This window comes from Myzus persicae, unplaced genomic scaffold, assembly GCF_001856785.1.
Source record: "Myzus persicae strain clone G006 unplaced genomic scaffold, MPER_G0061.0, whole genome shotgun sequence".
Taxonomy (NCBI): domain Eukaryota; kingdom Metazoa; phylum Arthropoda; class Insecta; order Hemiptera; family Aphididae; genus Myzus; species Myzus persicae.
In genome coordinates, this window is record NW_019101158.1 from 311,670 (window position 1) to 335,207 (window position 23,538).

General features: G+C 25.7%; 2 protein-coding genes across 2 annotated transcripts in view; both read left to right on the forward strand.

Annotated features, from left to right (window-relative positions):
- LOC111027984 (dynein heavy chain 10, axonemal-like) lies at positions 1 to 21,254 on the forward strand. The gene is made up of 38 exons (XM_022306500.1): positions 1 to 446; positions 1,811 to 2,005; positions 2,711 to 2,775; positions 3,184 to 3,577; positions 3,668 to 3,857; positions 4,290 to 4,476; positions 4,637 to 4,894; positions 5,838 to 6,028; positions 6,233 to 6,431; positions 7,032 to 7,279; positions 7,439 to 7,583; positions 7,662 to 7,808; positions 7,875 to 8,022; positions 8,589 to 8,710; positions 8,785 to 8,961; positions 9,167 to 9,322; positions 9,388 to 9,480; positions 9,570 to 9,763; positions 9,834 to 10,190; positions 10,278 to 10,442; positions 10,806 to 10,929; positions 11,359 to 11,754; positions 11,831 to 12,233; positions 12,717 to 12,763; positions 12,851 to 12,990; positions 13,059 to 13,254; positions 14,238 to 14,321; positions 14,703 to 14,872; positions 14,937 to 15,028; positions 15,274 to 15,399; positions 15,822 to 16,075; positions 16,156 to 16,350; positions 16,432 to 16,604; positions 17,436 to 17,990; positions 20,134 to 20,419; positions 20,526 to 21,023; positions 21,122 to 21,151; positions 21,204 to 21,254. The coding sequence occupies exons 1-38, from the start codon at positions 203 to 205 to the stop codon at positions 21,252 to 21,254; spliced, it is 7,695 nt and encodes a 2,564-aa protein (XP_022162192.1). The 5' UTR covers positions 1 to 202.
- Positions 21,242 to 23,538, forward strand: part of LOC111028025 (dynein heavy chain 10, axonemal-like) — a 6,985-nt gene continuing 4,688 nt past the window's right edge. The window contains exons 1-6 of the mRNA XM_022306555.1: positions 21,242 to 21,318; positions 21,819 to 21,971; positions 22,387 to 22,498; positions 22,568 to 22,782; positions 22,954 to 23,142; positions 23,317 to 23,502. Of these exons, the coding sequence (XP_022162247.1) occupies positions 21,256 to 21,318; positions 21,819 to 21,971; positions 22,387 to 22,498; positions 22,568 to 22,782; positions 22,954 to 23,142; positions 23,317 to 23,502 (918 nt within the window). The 5' untranslated portion in view covers positions 21,242 to 21,255. The remainder of the gene's footprint in view (positions 21,319 to 21,818; positions 21,972 to 22,386; positions 22,499 to 22,567; positions 22,783 to 22,953; positions 23,143 to 23,316; positions 23,503 to 23,538) is intronic.

Genomic DNA, 23,538 nt, shown 5'->3' on the forward strand with positions numbered 1-23,538 from the left:
AGGAACAAAAAAAACTATTCAAAATATTGTTATTTAGGAAGTCAAAATTATTGTGGAATATAGTATGTACAATGAAGACGATACAAAATTTAATTTAAAATGGGGTCCTAGCGTATTTCTTACACGAATATATGGCGTATCAATTCGAATTAACGAATTGAGGATAAATCTACAGTAGTTTTATAAAAAATATTTTTGAAAAATGGACTTCAGATTATTGTGGTTTGTAAAATGCATAAACAACGTTTTTGAGATTGGAACTGAAAGAGAGACTGTAAAACTGTTTGGAGAAACTCTGAACAAAGACGAAGGATTATTAAGACAGCAATTTATCCAATACCTCGAATCTTCGACAGTAAACAGAAATATAAACACAAATATATTTTATATTTATACAACTACGGTAAAAAAGGTCATCAAAGAGGAGATTGAAGTCGAAGAAGAACGTATGTATTTTTATTTTAAACATCACTATTGGTTTTATTTGAATAATAATCAGTAAACGTAAACTGCAGTCCGCACTCTGCACTCTGCACATAAAACACATAAGTCATAACACATCATACCTATGATACAAAAAACAATATGCTATGACTAGTGCCACAAAAACCGGGTGTGTAGAGTGTGGGGCGCACACGGGCCTCAAGGCTTACATACATTTGGGGGGCTCCGGGTCCAACCTGGAGCAAACACTGAAATTGTCTTAAAACTCAAAATTTAACTATTTACAATAATTTTTTTTTAAGTTGAAACATTATAAAAAATCTAGCAGTCCCTTCGATTCCAGATAATCCCTCCAGACGTCTCAAACGTAATTGGTGTCGTGACCTGCTAAATGCTTGATTCCTAGATCAAATTTCTCCTAATAAACTAAACAAAATAGGTAGTGTCATTAATGGGTGGCTTCTTCCGTCATATTACTCATGTGTTTTTTTTACTCTTATCTAATTTGCCTACTATTCTATGAATAGATTGTAAATATCTAGAAAATAAAAAAAAATAAAAAAAAAAGTTGAAACATTAGTGTAGTTGTAGGTATACAATATTAGATTAAGTAATAAGTATGTCAAAATAGGATGGTACGTTTAGAAAAAGGTAGGTACCTATCAAGTATTCAGGTGTTAACGTTTCTAACTTTTTAAGTACTATCAATTTGTCCATAAGATCTATTTTTATCGCGTCTTTAGGTCGTTATTTGTCGAATAGTCGGAAGAACAACAGGCTGATAGCGGCAAACGACGACGGTTGACGAGTGACGACGTACACAGCATTTATAGGTATTTAGAACTGGGAGGCCTCTGAAATCTGTTTAGTCTGCCTTTTTATTTTTATTAATCTTAGCTTATTCTATACCATCCCTTATTCTTATTGTTCCCTTTGAAACAGATTGAATAAAACGTATGAATCAAAATATATATTTATATATATTATATATGTAGGTATACACAAAACCTAAAAACGTTGGCACTTATAGATTGTAATACTCACAGTAAAATTAATTTAGGAAGGGGCCCAAAAAAATATCACACACGGGCCCCTTATTAGGAAGTTGCGGCACTGGCTATGACTTTACTTAGTAAGAATGTCGTTGTCGTATTAATGTTTTCTTATACATTTAGTAATAAATACTAATTATGCCATTGTGATTTTGGAGGCAAGTGTTCAAATGTTAAATTATTAAAATAGTGTTTCGCCAATCTCCTATAGGTTATCTCAACTTTAGAATGTTGTATAATTCCTCGTGGATTTGTGTTTATTACCATCACCATTACTTTTATATGTATATTTCAATTTTATTAATATTTTATAGTGTCTGAACTCGAAATTCAATCGTTAAGAGAGTCTGATGGTAAAAAAAAAAAAAAAAAACATCAAGATAAGAAGAAAAAGAAAAAAAACGTTCACAGAGAAGACACATTAACTAGTGGCGACTCGCCTGCAACAGACACTGACAATGAATCAGATGAAGGAAAATCTAGAGATGGTTATTCTAGTCCAGATACTGGTAATTATTTTTCTTCAAATTATGTCACTGTTAAAATGTTTACACATAAAAGTGTATTGTGTATTTGTGTGTAATCATGATGTAAAAATGCATTGTTGTGGATGTTTATTAAGCAAGTTTCCATTCAATAAATTTAAATTGATTTATAATAATTGACGTAATAATGATTGCGTAGGCGCATTGAATGTTTTTACTAATTTCTATTACATATATCATGTCATACAGGTAGGTACATAGAAGTAGACAAATAATGCATAATCCTAGAATTATATATTATAGTCCAGTATTAAATTAAAAAATAGATTTGAGTTAGCGTATGTTATACTGTTATAGCCATATTAAAGTCGACCGGGCATACCATTTGCCGATTATAACACAAGCGAGAATACGTCATAATACACTAATATTGTAATAATTTCGTATATTTCACACCTCTATGGTGCCCGAATGTCGTTAAAAATCACCTATCCAATTGTTCTGTCAATTCAAAATTCAAATCCTTGTAAGATATTACCTAATGTTTGATTAGGTATATGTATATTTAATATTTAAGAATGTACACATTTGGGATTATTTGTAGTCATTAAAAGATAAACTTTAAATAAAAATAAAAATTAGGAATTTATGTAAAAACTAGTAGTTTTTATTGACTTTAATTATTAGATTCATAAATGTTTTTTAATACATATTATATTTATTTTTTAGCTATACAAATGGCTGATGAAGGTGGAGTAAAAAAATATTCTGAAAAATTATTTAAAAGAGTAAAAGTAAGTAGGTGTCTAAAAATACACATAGGTATTTAATATTTATCCCAACAGCATCTACGTATTAGTAAGCACAGAAACCATTCCTATTTTGTCATGTATTTTTTACAAACTTTTTGTGTAGCCGTGTAGGTATAAATATCTATGCGATATAAATATTTAATGTACCTTATTTAAAAAATAAACTTAACTTAAAATATATATTAGTTTGTTTTTACAAATTATATTAGTTATTTATATTGCATACAGTAAACTATATAAAATTCTAAAAATGATTAATTTTTTTTAAAATACATTCAAATTCTTGACTAGTGAAGACTGATTTCTTATTATTTATAACTCTATATTATGTATAAATTAATTCCTAATTACTAAACTACCTATATATATATATGTATGTATATAATTTAGGTGATTCAAGAAAAAATAATTACATTACCAGAACTGCATATTCATTTTGGATGTATGATTGGAAATCTTAATGCAGATCTCAGATATTTGTATTTTGTTAAAAATACAAACTCAATTATTCCAGTTTATGATTTAGAAGAAGAAGCTGATTTTTATATGCCCAGTCAATTTTTAATTGGTAATAAAGGCGGATGTTTAATTAAATCCATGGAAAAAGAATTAGAAAATATCTGGGTACCATCTGTAAAAAAACTTTTAATTGATCCATTTTTACACGACTGTGTTACTACTCGCACTGAAAAAAATATTATTAAAACATTGGCCTCTGCAAGTATACCATCAACGTTTGTACGAATAACTCGTGAAATTAAAGCTCAACATGATTATGAAATTCGTAAGTACCTAACATTTAATTTATAAAAAATTACTTTTATAGTTTACTACCAAATGTTTACCGATTATAACAATTCATATGATTATTTAGTTAGCGGAGAGCGTCCTGATGATTATGAAAAGAGACTTGATTCAGTCGACTTGGAAAAAATTATATCACTACGCGAACTTTTTATTCTTGAGCCATTACCACTGTACGATATAAATAAATTGACCTCAGCAGAACCATTGAAACATAACTTTTTAATTGGATTGCAATGCTTATTAGATAAATTGAAGTGGTATGGCATAATATGTTCTGTCTTAATTCCAGTGTCTACCTACCTATTTGTTTAAAATATTATTTAAATTTATAAACAAACTAGGTACCCATTATACATGTTACATATTAATATTAATTTGATTAAATATAGTAGTAACTAGTAAGCAGTAATTTGTAATATATATTATATATTATATAGTATTTGCTTAATGTTTCATACTTTCATACTATTTTAGAATTTCAGATAAAATATTAAAAGTATAAAAGTAAAACAAAATAATTTAATTTAAATTAAATTAAATAATTTGGTTTTTAAAATAAAGATGTTGGGTACTAATAACTAAAAAATTTTTAAAAATAATATCTTTATGAAGTACATATTTTATTTGTTTTGAATATATTCATACATTATTAAAGATCACAGAATTTCATAAACTAAATTGTATTTTAGGACAATAGATTACATGTTAAAAAGACAATCATTGAAAGCCACTGAATATTTGAGTGGTCTTACCAAAGACAATGTAGAAGAAATAGCTGAAGCTCTTGAAAAAACTCCCGCTATGATTCTTCAATGTGTAAATATACTAGAAAATTGGAATTCAAAAATGAAAAATCTTTGCTCTAGTATTTTTGAGGTAATTGTTGTTATCGCAAAGTAAGTATTGCAGTTTAGAACAAAATTACATTACATTTGAGCTAGGCATTTAGTGTTTATATTATTGGTTCATCGTTTGATGATTGATTTTGAGAAACCATGTAAAATTATATAAACATTTTATTTAAAATAAAATATAGTTTCAAGAGCGAGAGACTATTCAGTCAGAGTTTAATTTTTGGAAAAACAGCGAAGCATCAGTTAGATCAATTATAGATGAACTTGAATCTGAAGATACGAAACTATTTCTTTACGTAGTTGAAAAAACATCAAACTGTACACAAGCAATTAAAAACATATGGGATGAATTTAAAATTGTTAAATTACAATTTCTGCGTTCATGTGGCATAGCAAAAGACAATTTAAAATATGTTTCACTCATAATGGAACACTATAAGGTATTTATATTACTTTATACTAATTAATGAAAATTAAGGAAAAACAAGAATTTTTAAGCAAAACCAATTTTTGAAACTTTGTTTTTGGGTGTAATTAAAAAAAAATCATTGCTGTATGCATGCAATTTTCACCTAATTTTGATATTAACATTTTCTACCCACTATAACATTTTCAAAGTTTAATACATTTTGACTCGTTTTGAGATATTTACAGACATTTTAAATTTTGAATTTTTTTAGTATTTTTCTATATGATATGTCAATACAACTGTATTTGTTTGGTCAAAACGCTTTAGAACAAGGATCCTCATACAATTTTACAAAAGTAGTTCAAAAATACAAAGGCAGTATTTTTTTTATACGCAATTAAAGTTCAAATTTTGATAAAATGTATCATATTAAAAATTTTCAAATTATTTTATAGATAAAAATGTATAAAATGCTTAATTTTTATCGGTATCTAACGATTTAAAATTTAATACAAGAATCCACTTAAATATTTTACACCGTAACCAAAAATTCTGAAAAATATATATAAACACAGTTTTTTACAGATATTTTAAGTTCCATTTTGGATGAAATTAAATATTTAAACTAATAATATTTAACAATTTTAGTTATTCTATGGAATTTAAAAATATTATTCAAATTTTTTGCAAAAATTAATTTAACCTACGTTCTGCTGTAGTATTAATGTATAATAGTAAATTAAATCACAATAACATCTTAAAATATACTTAGTTTAAAGGCTGATAAACAGTTTTGGCTCAAATCGTTTACAATGATTTCATAATATTGAATGCAAATTGAACCTACAGTAATTAGACACTCAATATATAGCAGAGTGTTACACACTTTTTTGTTTTTTGTTTTTAATTTATTATAACTGTGTCAATAATTTGAATGTGTTAGAAAAAATTATAAATATCTTAATCAATTTTAGGATTTTATATCAGCAGATTTTAATACAATAATTAAAATTATACCTATTTGGTTCGATGATTTAAGAACTATATGGGTTTTATCACCATATTTTGGTAAAGACGTAAATATGTTAAGATTGCTTTTACAAATTTCAAATGGCTTATGTGAAAACGTTGGACGAAATTTAGGTGACTTAAAATCAATTTTCAAGTAAGTAATTACTAATTTTTCTTAAATAAATATTAATTATTAGTTATTAGAAAATATTAAGCCATCTCTACACAGTGCACACAATAACTTACATAAGACATAAATATGTTTGACTTTGATGTCTACTTTCATTATATTTTAATATAAAATAATCTCTTATATACCATTATACCAGCATATTCAGCACCTAAAACTTTTTTTTAGAAATAAAAATATTGAAGAAATATCAGAAATGTCTTTTAATGCTACAAAAATGTTGGATGTTTGGTCAGCAAAATATTTAGAAACTAGAAAATCTATTGAAAAATCTAAATTCCAAAGATGGGAGTTTGATAAATGTGTGTTGTTTAACAAAATAGAATATATTAAACGTATAGCAAAAGATATTCATGAAATAGTGGTCGTAAGTATTTTGAGTTTGTAGCTTACGTATTATAGAAATATATATTTTTTACTTATTATAAATACATTTACAATCTGTAAATTATTTTTTTAATACCCAAGCAAAAATCATGACGGTTGTATATGTGGTTCAGCCTCTATATTTTATTTTATCTAGTCGTAATGGTAAACATTGTCATAAGGCAGAATTCAAAATACAATTTCAATTTTCCATACATTTTTTATGATAATAGTATTATGTTATGGTAATGGTGTGCCTAAATCATTGTCTTCGTCTTCAATACTTATATCTTATAACGTAAAATTACTCTTCCAACACTTCAACTTTTAAATTATTCACATTTACGCAAAGACTACTTCTTACTCAGATTTACACATATGCCATAGTATCTATTTTTTGTTTACTCAGTTCTGCAATTGTTGTATGCTACCAGTATGATTTCATTTTTCAATACTTACATTGTTTTACTTGTACCCCAATAATTTCAATGGAATTTAAGTGAGGTTCATATGATAATATTTTAAAAATATGACGAAAAAATAAAATTAACAAAGTAATTCATGAAATAACTAAAATAAATGTATTTTTATTTTCATTTAGACAATTAATCAATTTTTGAACATTTTGGGTCCAGAATTAAGATCAGTCATTAAAGATATGATTGGTTTAGATGTTATGATAAGTAGGGTTAAATCTCTATACAAAGTTTTTGATGCAATCGATTTTGATTTATTTTGTGAAGATAATGTGGAAAATTGGAATTTATTCTTAAAAGAATTTCATTTGGAAGTATTAAGAGTTGAAGAAGAATGCAAACTTTTTATTGACTGGTGTTTTAATAATTTAAGGTACCTAAACCATTTTAGTAACTTAGGTTTATATATTATCTTAAAGAATAATAATTTTAATAACTTTTGGGGTCAAAGCAGACTTTCTTGCTCAATTAACGTTTTAATAAAATGCCAATTTTTATAATTATTGTTATTTTTTTAAATTTTTTAATTAAGGTCATGTAAAGAGGCGTATTTAATTTTGGAAAGGCTTCAAAAGTTTACTTCAAGACCTGTTTTCAAAGAGCAACTTAAAACCAAGTATGAATCAATTTTGAGACAGTATGAAAATGAGTTGACAACAATTGAAACATGGTTTTTGGTAAGAATAATGTGCTCAATTATATTTGCATAATATTATTTATTACATAGGTATTAAATTAATTATTAATATATTTAGACTCACCAAAATACCCCACCAGTTTCTCGACATCATCCTCCAATTTCTGGATCTATATTCTGGGTGCGAATGTTATTTGATAAAATTAAAGAACCAATAACTGTTTTCCAATCAGCCAATGAATTTAATATGCCTTTAAAATTTAAGGTAAAATGATGATTTTTAAAATTATAAACCAAAAGTGTTGACGATGTAGTGTACAATTTTTGTTAGGTTGTAGAAATGTATGAAAGTATTGTTGATCAAATGAAATGCTATGAACGGTTAAAACTAATTGACTGGACAAATAAAGCAAAATTATTAGCTGTACGCCAAATGGATACCAACATACTTGTTTGCATTGGAACAAAACATAATGCAGGTAGATATATTTAATTAAATAATATTCATTTATAATATACAATATTATAAACATCATTAAAAGATATTACTCATTTTAAATGATGATATCGTGTATCCAACAAAATATTGTAAGTTCCTACTTAATAACAATGATAAAACAAAATAAATACCAAACCACTAATTTTAGAATGAATAATTTTAAGTGGATAATTGACGTTTTTATAGTATATAATATTGTAAAGTGTGGCTTGGCGTGGCGCGTTGGCTGCTGCCAGTTGCGGAATGCGACTGGGAGTAAGAAACGGTCACAGCTACTAGCTCCCGGATGGATGACCACCCGGGTTCATAGTAGTTAAAAACCTTGCCACACATACACGTGTTTGCTACCTACCGAAACAACTGCAACAATCGTAAAAACAACCTACCGTACCAACTTTATCCCTACCACAGTTCCTAGCATCCACAACAGCTAATAACCTTAGTCACCGAGCTTAAGTTCAATAAAAAAAAAAATATTGTAAAGTACTATTTTCATTATTTATTTTAAAATGTTTATACCTATTATTTTCTTAAATTGTAATCTAGATCAATGTCATACTGAAAGTAATGCACCTAAAATTGAAGATTTAAAAGATTGGTTAAAGTGTTCCAGAAAATCAAATCAAATACTATCTGATAATAAACTAATGTTCAAAACCAATTTTAATGTAACATATATATCCTTAGCTAATTAAACTATTTCAAATAATTTCTTTACTGATGATATATTTTCTAAAAATAGGATCAAGTCTATGAGTTGATTGAAGAAGCAGAGATGATGGAAAACTTGGGAATTGTTTTACCTAGGGAGATACAAATGTTATTAGCTAAGAAAAATAGTTTACTGGGTGACATAATGAAAGTGAAAAATATGGTTAATACATACAATACATTTATTTCTTCTATGAGCAATTTAGAAGTAAGTTTTGTATAAAAAATACTGAGGAAATTTTTTTATTTATTGTTACATTTATTATGATGTAATAAACCTGAAAACCATTTTAAAGTAGTCTAGAAGATATTTTGTAAATGATTCCAAGATAATTCAATACATCTATTATATTTCTTGTGGGAAGTTCTAATATTATATAATATACCTATTTAGTTATTATTTTCTTTATTAGCTTGCCATATTAAAACACAAATTGAAAGATATTGAAGATTATTTTTACATGGGTCTCTGTCGTTATAATTGGCTTTCAATAAGTATAGATACATTTACAATCCATGGGTTGATTTTAATAAATAGGACAAAAAATCAGTTGATCAATATAAAAATAGTGAGTAAATTTATTATGACATATATTCAATGAACTATTAATATTCAATGGTTTTATTTTCTTAGGTTGAATCTTATATATCAAAATTGATAACATCGTTTGAAAATATAAATTTATTTCCATTGAATATTTTATTCGATAACGAATCGACAGTAATTGTAATTATTTTATTTGTTAAGCATAATATGTAAATAATATTAGCTTTGTATTAATAAATTTATTGTGTTTATGCATTACATAATAAAAGGACAAAATATTACCTATAAGTTATGAACGGTTTGGGTTTAAAGAATTTCGCCATATCATTAACAGTTACCAAGCAATTTCAAAATGTTTAATACGCCTAGAACTATATTTATTTGGTACAAAAAGTGGTACATGTAAACCTATGTTTGGGTTATATTTAAGTTATAATAATATGATACTGAATTCTATTTTTAAGTAAGTCTATTTACTTAATTTTAATAGGAGTGAATTTATCATTATTTTATGATAATTGCATTTTTTAAAGGATGTATTTGAACAACTTGGATTATTACAATAATACTTTATTAAGTGACAGATCACTTATCAAATTGACAGTAAACATAACCGACCAAGAAATTACCATAGTTCCTAATTTGTATGTCACTTATAATAACATTTTAAGAATTGTAACAAAGTGTTTGACATGGTTGAAAGTTTTGCCTGTTTGGCAAATAGAATCATGTATATATTGCTTGACGGAAGAAAATAAATGGAAGAATGAGAACAACAAGAATACAGTGTATGAAGAAATAATAAACAATAAAGCTATTCTAGAAAAAATTGAAGTTCTCCGTAAAACTTCCCATAGTCTAATGGTCGATGTGAATAAATATTTAAAAAAGTATGCATAATAAATTATAAATTAATGTATAATATTTTCAGTTGTTTTTGAAAATGTGAATTTCAAATATGTGTATTATTTATACAGATGGAAACAATTCAAATTCTTATGGAAAGGATCAAAAATAAAAAATAAAGGATTTTCAACTACAGATACATCTATTCAGGATTATGAAAACATTTTTAACGACTTAAAACGACTTCTATTATATTTTTCAACAATGTCATCACACAAAAAGATACAATGCATCGAGTATGTATATTGTGTATGATTTATGTCTTGCTTAATTGTGTGTATTATTAAAAAATTCTATATAAGTAACTATTTAATTAAATTGTTATTTAAAGTAATAATAATTATATTTTTTTATGGATACCTATACTAATAGTTTAAATGTATGTTCTTATTATATTTAATTTTTATTACAATACATTTTGCAAAATGTAATTAAATTCATTTAATTATGTAACATTTTATTGTTTTTTAAATTCTGTTTTTATTGAATATCATATCTACTTTATTTTATATCACCCTTCGATTATATGGTTTTAAGTTAACTATTTTGAGAACTGTTTATCATTTAAGAATTTTTCAATATCATTGTATCCAATTTAGGTTAGATCTCAGTCCAATAATAAATCAAATGAAACTATACACCCGTGAATTGATATTATATTTTGCTGATCAATTAATAAAATCTACAAGAAAAATGATGCATCGTCAAGGGGATAAATTTGACGTAAGTACTATACAATTAGTTAAAAGTTATAAACAATCAGAAATTATCAATTAATTCATACAAAATTATGAATTTTAAAATTTAGTTCTCACCTATATATTTTTTAATGACTCAGTACCTATGTATAAATATTTATATAATTGAATTTAACAAGTTCCTTTATAGATTTGTACTTGGTAGTTTTTTTTTGTGATCCTATGATTCTAAAAATTACCAGGCTTCAACTTCATCAATACATAAAATGTATCTGTATGTTAATTTAGTTAAATATTATTAGATATATTATGTATAAAATAAAATAAAATGTATCTGTATTATTTAATAGAAATATTTTACAGTTTATTATAGTATAGTGATATTATTAGTATCTTTATATAATATATATGTGTACATTAAATATTTATTACATACTATTAAAAATAATTACAGACTTTTAAAATACTGACGAGCGATGATATAAGAAATAGCGAAGATTTTTACAATACTCTTTATATAATAGAAGAGATTAGAACAGAACAAGTGAATGTTGAGATATTTTTTCAAAACTTAAACCATCGTATTTATATTTTGGAAGAAATGGGAGTTTTTATGCCTAATGATGATCTAACATATATTTCATATATCCAGGACGACTGGACAATGTTACAACATATTGCTTCAGAAAAGAAATTATTTTTAGAAAAAGCTAAACTCATTTGGTCCCATACTGTTAAAATCAATATTGAAATGTTTTCAGTTAGTGTTGACACATTTTTAGAAAAATATGACCAGTGTGGCTTAAAGAAAATTAAGGATGACTTAGATTTAGGACTTATCTTAATGAATGTTTGTAAAGTATTTATCATTTTTTGTAGTTTTGTCATTGATTATTTTAAAAATACCACTATGTTTATTATCTTAGGAATATGACAGCAAATTTACTGATTTCATGAAAAATAAAGAAAAATTAGTTAAAGAGGAAGAACTATTTAATTTAAAAATATTAAATACAGATCGATTTGATAGTTATTATTCTGAGTTTCAATACATGAAACTAGTATATTCCTTGTTTGAAGCACAAAAGTCAGACATTGAAAAGTGGTCAAACATATCATGGTTTGAGATTGAAATAGAATTTGTTCGTGAAGCATTTGGTGCTCTTATGCTAAAATTTAAGACTTTACCTGTCTTAGCGCAAGATACACACCCAGCAAAAATTTTAGCAAACTATTTAAAGGAATTGAGGCATAGTGTACCAATTTTACTTCAGTTAAAAAATGAGGCTTTTAAACCTAGACATTGGAAAGAAATGTTAGATACTATTGGTAAAAATGTTTTTATTTAAATACTGTTTTCTACTATGTAAAATTCTATAAAATAATTTAATATATTTTACTATCTGTAAATATTTTGGTTTTAGTTTTGTCCTCTGTTCATATCAATTTATTTTCCACCTAATTTTAAACATAAATTTAATAAAAATTAAATTAAGTATTAAATTACTTAAACTAAATACCTAGTGACCCTTCTACAAATTGCCTTATTTTTTGTATAAAATACACAACATACCATCTTCAATGTATTATTACAATAAAAAATTCAATAAAGTTAGTATTATAATATTGGAAAATTAAGTATCTTAGACAACATTTTGCAATTTATAATTATTAATAATTAATTAACCACTCTATACATAATTTGCGTAGGTGTATATTTCAATTTTGATGAAGAAATTTTAACATTTGGTACAGTTTTGAAAATAAGAATTGTAAAACACAAACATATTATTAAAAAAATACTATGCAAAGCAATTGATGAAAACAGAATTGAACAAAAATTGAGAGAAATAAATGAAGTAAGAACCAAATATTATGTATTTAAATACTATCAAATTTATATATTTAATATTTTTATAAAACAAAATTAACTCAATACTTTATAGCGGTGGAATACAATGAGTCTAAACATAGAGAAATTCTCTAATGTAATTTTTCATATTGAACATAAATTATGTGGAGTCCATTATGTGTTGCAAATATTGGAAGATGATCAAATTACAATGCATAAAATGATGAACTCATAGTAATTAACAATTAATAAAAATCTCTAAGTTTTTTTCATTCAAAAAAGTTATTATTTTGTTTTGCTAGTTCAGTTGAACCATTTTTAGAAAAAGTTGAAACATGGCAGAAACATTTATCAACCGTGAATGAAGTTCTAAATAAATGGTGGTATGTACAGCAAAAATGGATTTATCTCTCAGAAATATATGCTGGGAAAAACATATTAAATATTTTACCCGAAAAAGCTGAGAAATTCAATGAATTGAACAAATTCTACCAAGAGGTATATTGTTATTATTGTATGAATAATTAATAACCCTAGTTTTTTTAATAAACAATTAGAAGGGAACGATGACATTGGTTTTTAAGTGTTACTGTCTATAAGCAATATTATGTGAAAATATACTTCGGTTTAGCATTTCCTAACAATATGATTGTTTTCTTAAATGTATTTAATAGTGTGAAAAAGCATTGTTCCTATAACATTGCTAATGGTGAAAACTAATTCTTATTATGTTCAAATAACGAGTACTGAATACCAAGAGTAAGCACCAGCTGTTGTAACTTATAAGACAGTGCTATAATAAATTACTATTGTACATATCCCATTTATTCAGTACCTACCTACACATAATATTGCTAATAAAAATTGCAAAGTATACAATTTTATTTTTTATTTTAAATAATACACTGCTTTCTACTGAATTTTCGTGATTGATCATAGGCCTATGCACTTAGTATTATTAATATTTTTTTTTCAATATAGGGGCAAATTAGTTCCCTGAACCAATACTAACAGATATTAGTATTGGATCCTAGGTATCAGGTATACCTGTTGGTAAATTCTAAGATTAAATTTAAAAGATTTGTATGAATTATAATGTATAAGTACATGTATAGTATTTGTTGTCATTATTTAATTTATATTGATTTAATTATTATGTTCATAGGTAATGGCTAATGCAAATAGAAATTCGAAGATCCTTGAACAGTGTTTATCGCCAAATATTATTAACCAATTATCATGGTTAGAATTTCGTTTAGACACTAGTCAAAAAGAGTTAAATAGTTATATTACTGAGAAAAGAAATTGTTTTCCTAGATTTTATTTTATATCAGATAATGATTTGTTGTTCATTTATGGTAATTCTAATCCAGTTGTTATTCAGGAATATATTATTCAGGTATCAAAACTGTAAATGTGTATAAGCTTAAATTTTAACTTATTCAAATGATTAGTAAATGTATGAATATATTTTATTTTAGGTATTTGATAATATCAAAAGTTTTATTTACGAACTAAAAGATGAAAGTCATACAGTTATAGCAATGAAAACATTTAATGATGAAGTATTAGTATTTAAAAATTATGTAATTATTAAAAACACTGTAGACAAATGGATGCATAAAATCATTGATCAAATGCAAAAATCAAACCGTTTTATGATTAAAAAAGCTATATTGGATTTAGGATTTGTTTCATGTTCAACTACTAGATTTGATTGGATAAATAATTTTCCACTATCAGTTTGCTTGACTGCAGATAATGTGTGGTGGACTGTTGAAGTAGAAAATGTTTTTGATGAAATTGAATTAGTAAGTTATATTTGTATTAATATCAATTAATACACTGTTTATAATTTGTAGTCAACTAATTTTTGAATTATGCTGTATCTGTCGTAATGTAATATAATATAAATATATGTATTATAATATATACATATATTTTAGGGGAACCGTTTAAGTATGAAACAATATTTAAAGCAGTTGAATACAAAAATCAATGAAATAGTTATACAAAGTAGAAAAGAAGTATTGGAAAATAAAAGAAACAAGTATAGTTCTATAATAATTTTAGATGTTCATCATAGGGACATTATTGAATCATTTGTTATAAATAAGTAATTAATTCGATAATTTTGTAATTAGTTCTATAAATACCTTTAAATTTAATATAATTTTTAGTGTGACCTTTGCAAAATCATTTGAATGGGACAGTGTAATTAAAACATATTGGATAAAAAGCAAGGACAATTTATACGTATCTCAGTGTTCAGGTAAAAACCGTGTATATTAATAAATAATAACTCTTAAATATTTAATATTGAGATGATTATACTGGGTGATACCTTTATAAAATAATGTTTCTATATTAAATTTGAAAGATGAATTGTCAGTGTTAGATATAATTGATTGTGCTAAATATTGATTATTTAGTGCCTTATATACGGCTGTTGATGTTTGTCATTACTCGTCTGTTTAGGTTTTCAATAAATTACAATAATATTTTAAAATTTTTTAGGGGTTTTTGATTATGGATATGAATTTATGGGATCAACTAAGAACATTGTTATAACCCCATTAACTAATCGTATATTCTTAACGTTCACACAAGCATTAATGATGTGTTTAGGTGGTGCAACTCACGGTAAGAAAACACTGTTAGATTTGGCTACATAACCATATAGTTGTAGATATAATTATAACCTATAAAGCTTTAAGTATGAAGAATAACCAAAAAATACTTTCATTAAGGGTTAATTTATTTGTAATGACTAATGAGTAATGTAATGCAGCCCTTAAGCACTTAATAACTTGTCAGATTTTACACAAAGTGTGTAATTTAAATTATTGGTTTATAGTTTTGTGAAACGTGAGTTTTGTGCACAGACTTCTGTTATACAATTATAATAGCTTAAAAGTTATTCTTATTTTGATTTTTTGATTTTATTAGCTTAAAATATTTAAATTACAATAGTTATTACAAATAGGTATTACAACCTTCTGAAGTATCATAAATAAATAAATATTATAGTCTTAAAAATGTTTTAATTGCCGTTTATAATATAGGTCCTACAGGAACTGGTAAAACCGAAACTACTATGGCTATGGCAAAAATTTTTGGCAATATATGTAAAATTATTAACTGTAGTGATGGGTTGGACCATCAGACATTTAGTCAGTTCTTAAATGGAATTTGCCAAAGTAGAATTTGGGGATTGTTTACTAAGTTTAGTAGAATTTCTCAAAAAACATTGTCTGTTATATCAACTTTACTATTTTCCATGAAATGGGCACTATTTGGGAACAAAAACGAAAACAATGTAATGTAGTTAAAAAATTATTCTTATAAAAGTTTTATCTATGTTACAATTTAAAGATAATAATGAATACTTTTATTTAGTTTCATGAAAATAATATAAGTATTAATCCAAAAATTGGTATATTCATTACAATGAATATTGAAGAAATTAATTTACAAAAAGAAGAAATTGATGAAATAATAAAAAGTCATTTTAGACCAGTGATTTGTCTTCTTCCTGATTTTGAACAGATATGCTTCACTATTTTATACTCTGAAGGATTTTTGGAGGCTAAAGTAAGGTTTTAGAAGCTATTTATTCTTAAATTTAAATTGTATCTATAAAAATCAGGATCATTATAATTCATTTTTTAATAGACTTTGTCAAAGAAAATAGCATTATTATATAAGTTATGTAAAGATGGACTTTCAAATCCATTAAACTACACATTTGATTTAAGATCTCTAAAATTAGTCATCAAGACTGCAAGATACTTACTAACCAATCAACCAGAGCTTGAAGAGAGTTTAGCAATAATGAAAATATTAAGGTTGGCATAGCTTAATAAAAATAATAATATTTAATATTACTTAGTAATTACTAGTTATTTTATGTTTGAATAGAATATAATATTAACATGTCATAATATTATTACCAGTTTTGAATAATGTTGATATAGTTATTGAGTTAAAAACATACTATAATTTAAACCATCATACCATGCATTCTAAAAAAGCCAAAAATACTACTTTACTGTATATTATTTTTATTTTTATCAGATCGAGTAATGAATTAACTTTAATCTATCCTAATTGATTCATAACTCAACAAAACATGTTAATTGTAATAGGTAATAAAAATAAAATTGATTATCTTATATATTGTACTAAATGTGTTGGTATTTTATTGATAATATTCTAATTAGTTTTAAATATCATAACATTATTAATCATTACAAATTAAAATTAAAAAATTTTAAATTTAGAAACAAGTAGTTATTTTAAATAAGTTATAGGTAATCATAATGAGTATTGTACATATAATAAATACAGTTTGTTGACAGTTGTATTTGTCTGGGGGGGGGGGAGAATGAAATTTCAGTGGGGGGAAATTACCCCTCTTTATAGTATGTATACCTGGATGTCTGGATACTCTTTACTAGTGTGAAAATGGTAGTTAACTGTTTTTAAAATATTTATTAAACGGCGTAATGTATATGCAAAATTAGTACATTACTGTGTAGGGTACAGTTTAAAGTTCCGATTTTGCTTACTAATAATATTAAAAACAAAATTTTAAATTTAATAAGTAAATAATAATAATAATAAATTTTAATTAACATTTATTTGGTTCAAAAATTAATACAGTTTGTATTTTTCAGAGATTTAAACTTGCCTAAATTAATTGATAAAGATATTGCTTTATTTTTATCATTTATATCTGACTTATTTCCAAACACCAAATATTTAAAAACAAAAGATGCTGATTTTATCAAAGCTATAGAAATTGCTTTGAAGCGTGAAAAATTTGTAAAAATTGACACCCAAATAGAAAAAATCAACGAAATTATGGAAATACTAAGAAATAGGAATTCAATTGCAATCATCGGACCAACAAGTGGAGGGAAATCTGTTATAATAAACGTGTTATGTGAAACTTTAAATCATTTAAAAATATCGACGAAACTTATAACGCTTAACCCTAAAGCATTTACTAAATTAGAGTTATACGGTTATGTAGATCCAATTACAAAATCTTGGAATGATGGATTATTGACAAATATTTTTCGAAATATTAATCAACCAATTGTCCCTAATAATCAGTCCAACCATTTTATTTTGTTCGACGGTGATATAGATTCAATTTGGGTTGATGACTTGAATCCTGCCATGGATGATAATAGAATGTTAATGTTATCAAATGGAGAGAAAATTAGGTGGGTTATTTATTCTGACATAGCTTTAAAAGGACACCACACTGGCATTAATTTGTTGTCTCCGTCTTACAATCAGGGGTTAAAGTGGGGGGGGGGCACAAGAGGACTCATTCCCCCCACCTCTGACGGCGGTTGAAATGCGTCCCCTTTAACAAATTAGGATTTTATACATTAGACATTATGCACACAATTATATATGGAACGCTTAAAACTATATGGAGACATTAGCTCCATCTAAATTTTTTTACCACTTTAAACCCTGCTTACAATAGTGCATAATATACCAAATGTACTCTCTGCAAATCACGTTAAGCTTTGTTAGTTAAAAATTAGAATGAATCTTTCAATTATGAAACTTGATAGTAAAAATATTGTCTGTGTCTGTATGTGTGTTTTGTACGATAGTTCAATTTTTAAACAAATTTTGCTTAAAGAATATAGCGCAAATTAAAAATGCTCATAACTTACTAAAAAATCGAAGTTTCGTAAAAAAAACCCACTCAGCAATACAGAAAATATTCTTACCTTTAAGTTTCATAATAGGTCGCTTCACTATAATTTTTAAACTAACGAAGCCAAACATGATCTGCTGAGCTTAAACTTGGTGTAATACGTGCTATTGTAAGACGGAGACCACAAATGTCCGTGTAGCGTCCTCTTAACTTATTATTAAATGTATGCGTTATGTGTAAATAAAAATATTATTATACCTAAATAATATATATTATACAGGGTGTTACAACCAGTGTGCTCATCCCCTTTTTTCTTTAATAATGAAGTTCTACAAAATCTGATTTTCGGAATCTTTAAATATACTCAAAGACCATATTTTCATATCCTTGAGATTTTTTGTGCCACTTAAGGAGTGTCTTGTGGCGATACGAACCTTTGTTTTTCAAATGAGAACCCCACTTTTTTTCTTTAAATTATTTAGCAGATAATTTTTTTTAGAAATTATATGTCTCGAAATCAAAATTCGAACGAGTGCTTTCCTAGTTATTGGAAAATTTGTACTAAGGATAAAAGTCCATAATAGGGATATGCTTGTACAGTTTTACACATGGAATAAAAAAAATAACTAAATAAATCAAGAAGGATTTTACCTGCTATTTACCTAAGTGTTTGACTAAATAAATATAAAATTACGTATTATTTTATATTATGTGTATACACTATAGATAAAAACGTATACTATATAAGCATATCCTTCTTTTTTATTATAAACTATATTATCCTTAGCACAAAATATGTAATAACTAGAAAACTACTAGTTCGAATTTTGATTTCAATACATAAAAATTCTCAAAAAAATTATCCGCTAAATAATTTACAGTAAAAAAGTGGGGTTCTCATTTGAAAAACAAAAGTTTGTATCGCCACAGGACACTCCTTAAGTGGTACAAAAAATCACAAGGATATGAAACTATGGTATTTGAGTATTTTTAAAGATTCCGAAAATCAGATTTTGAACAACTTCATTATTAAAGAAAAACATGGGGTGAGCATTCTTGTTGGATCACCCTGTATATATACAGAGTGTAACAGATAGAGACCTGACATACAAAAAAAATTGATATTATGTAGTTAAACGTATGACAAAAATTATGAAAATATATGGATGGTAAATAATTTAAAAACATTCTTATGGTAAAAAATAAAAAGAATATTTTAAAAATAGTTATTACATTTCAAATCGATATTATAAAAAGTAAAAAAAATAAACTACATGACTTACGTTTTTACCATCAAAATGTTTCTAAAAATAAGATTTACAAATTAGCTATCTTGAATTTTTCTAAAAAAATTTAACAAAATTTAAAATGTTTTATCTTCAGAAGGTATCGAAAAAAATTAATATGTTGTACTTTGTACTATACATGTAGTACAAGTAATTCAATTGTTAAAACACAAATTTTAAATATTGAATAGAATAGAAGGTATTTTGTTTGTCAGGTCTTTCTGTTAAATTCTGTACCAACATGGCTATATTACCTCCATACTCGGGGAATTAGTTTTTTTACTTTATAGATAATTCAATTTAGTCATACATTTTTTTAATATTAATTTAAATAAAGACTAAAATGTAAATTTTTCTGCTACAATTAATAAGCTTAATCAATGCCATAATTAATTTTTTCTTTAGGATAAAACCACAATGTAATTTGTTGTTTGAAGTCGGCCACTTATCATATTCAGCTCCATCTACGATATCTAGAATGGGTATAGTGTATGTTGATCCCAGTAATCTTGGTTATATGCCATTTTGGATACGATGGTTAGAACCACGAAGTTTAATGGAGCAAACAGCATTGGATCAATGTTTTCAAAAATACGTACCCGCGTTGCTAAATTTAATTTTTAAAGATGGAAACGACTTGAATAAATCTTTCCCGCTAAAGACTGCTGTTTTTCAAACTAAATTAAATATGGTAAATACTAAATACAAAATTTTAAAATGCATTATAAATATGTACTCTCAATAATCATTAAGAATGGAATTTTAAAAATAATGGATTATTCTTGTAACATTTTTAGATTACTCAACTTTGTTTTATTTTGGATACCATATTACCTTTAGTTTCGTCAGACAATAACGATTCGATTAAAGTCGGTCGTAAAAAAACTGCAATGACTAGCAGTGATATTGCCATTCCACTGACTTCAATGATTTCGTTTGTGGCTGGAATGGGAGTGTTGGAAGCCGTTTTCATCCAAGCTTTATATTTATCACTGGGTACGTTACTAACTGATGTGACATCTCGTCACACGTTTGATGAAAATGTTAAAAAATTATCTGGTTTTGTGACTGCTTCAAACGCCCACGAACAGTCAAAACAACAACGTTTAAAATACATTCCATCCGGTGAGCCTACTTGGTATGACTATTATTTAGATTTTTGTACGTTGGAGTGGATATCGTGGAAAAAGGCAGTCCCAGAGTATATTCATAATGATACGATTACATTTGACGATATACTTGTTCCTACAGTGGAATCTACTAGATTAGTGTGGATATTAAAACTAATAAACGAAGTAATTATGCATTATTCATTATTATTATTATTATTCATTGAGCACATATATATTTCTCACGTACACATAATAGCAATAATTTTTTTTATTTATTTCAGTATTACTTTAGAAGTGCAATATTTAAAAAGGTAAACATTTTTAGCCGTATGTATATAGTATTCAATCTATACACATCATAAGGTGTATTTATTTGTTTTTACAGGTAAAACGTCCTACGATTATAGTTGGTGACATGAGTTCCGGAAAAACAGCCACAATGAAATATTTCATACGTAATCTTGATCAAAAATATTATGTAAATAACATTGTAATCATTTTAATATGCAATAAAAACTAATATTATATTATAAAAACATACATTTATACATATATATATGTATATATATATGTATATATGTATACATATATATATAAGTATGATGAAATGGTTAATTTGTTTCCAAACATAAATAGTACTATACAATTTGTATAATAATAATTATTTGTTTTGGAAAAATCGTACAGGAATGTATTATAATTACAACTGAAAAAAATGATTATCTTCCAAAATTATTCAAGTGTCCAATATTTATATTAAAAACTTAATTTATACATAAAATATTAAATTATTTTTAATCCATATATCAGTTAAATTATATAATTTATGCTTTTAAAATTATAGTTAACTAGGTACTTTTAATTTTCAAGTGAATCTTAAATATTATAATTAGTTGTGTACATATGATAATCAAAAACAAATAAAAATTTAACTGAACAGTGTAACTATTAATTTAATTTAAAGTTTTATTTTTTTAGATTAAAATGGCATTGAATTTATCGGCTAGGACTTCGTCATTAGATGTTCAGCAAAATTTAGAAACAAATTTGGAAAGGCATTCTAGAAAAACATATGGCCCACCAATTGGAAAGCGATTAGTTTATTTTATCGATGATTTAAATTTGCCACAAGTAAGCATGTACTTACATTTTATTAATTTAGTTTTTTATTAAAAATATATATACACCAATATATATATATTTCTTATATTGATAGGAGAGATAACGTTATCAAATTCAAAATATATAATTCTGTTTAATTTAGTACGTATAAGTATTAAGAAAACACCACACGGCTTTTGTTGTCTTGTCTTACAAATGTAAAATATGGCAAATTGTACGTTTACAATGATACATTTTACTCTGCCATTTCTAAAATTAGAATGAATTTACCTTTATAAAATGTATTTAAAGGCAAAAATTATATTAGACGAAAACAACAAATGCCCATGTGGCATACTCTTAATAATAATTATTATTTATTGCTGCTACACTAATGTATTATAATAAAATAATACCCATATATATTTAAAAATTTGAATATTAGATGGATGAATGTGGTACACAACAACCTATTGCATTATTGAAAAGTATATTTGATAAACAAGGCATGTATGATAGACACAAATGTTTCAATTGGAAAGAGCTCGTGGATATATGTACCGTATCAATTATTTAATTAACAGTATTAACAATACCTATTTTAAAGTTTTCAATTTGAACTTTAGGTTTCTTTGCAGCTATGAATCACATAGGAGGTGGTCGAAATGAATTAGATACACGTTTTTTGTCACTTTGTTCAGTTTTTTTATTACCTTTTCCATCTGATGATACAATTCGATATATTTTCAATTCTATTTTATCTGGACATACAAAATCCTTTACAGAAAACATAAAATCTGCAGTTCATAATATCATAAATATGACAGTACATTTATACAAAGTATGTTTTTATATTTTAATATTTTATATAAGTTCAAACAGTGTGTAAATTATAAAATAATCAAATTATTCAAGTATCAGTATTATTGAATAATACTTGAAGTATATTTTGGAACATTTTTAAATAATAATCATATAAAAATATAATAATAATAATATGTTGTAATTTTAGTTAGTACTTAAAAAACTTCATCAAACACCAGAAAAATTCATTTACGTATTCAATTTGTGTCATATAAGTTTTATCATTAGTGGTATGACCCGCATCATGCCCAACACATTTACAACTACAGAATCATTTGTACGAGTTTGGAGGAACGAGTTCACCAGAGTGATATGTGATAGATTAATTTATCATCAAGTATTATTATATTTTATTAAAATCTATAAACCTAAATTTCAAAAAAAAATGTTGTTTGTTATAAATATTTTTAATAAAATGTATGCATCCGAAATCGGAAATAGAAATTAACTAATGACAGTAAATTAATCAAACTAAGAATTGGATTTAAAAAGGTTTGACCATTTTTCTTAGGATCGGAAAATGATTGAACGTCACCTTACTCAAGAATTAGAAACATATTTTCCTTCACAAGTGGAATATGTTCTTAGAGATCCTCTTTTGTTCGGTGACTGTAGGAATGCTATTAGTTCCAACAATCAAATTCGAATATATGAGGACTTAATAGATTACGATTCTGTATTTTATTTATTTCAAGAAGTAAGTTTACTATCTAGTACCTAATAATTGTAATTT

Bases quoted from the DNA above. Each gene is read 5' to 3' on its own strand.
- LOC111027984 (XM_022306500.1), top strand. From the start codon at position 203: ATGGACTTCAGATTATTGTGGTTTGTAAAATGCATAAACAACGTTTTT. The intron at 3,858-4,289 runs GTATGGCATAAT...ATTGTATTTTAG, and splicing joins TTATTAGATAAATTGAAGTG to GACAATAGATTACATGTTAA. The intron at 7,584-7,661 runs GTAAGAATAATG...TAATATATTTAG, and splicing joins CAATTGAAACATGGTTTTTG to ACTCACCAAAATACCCCACC.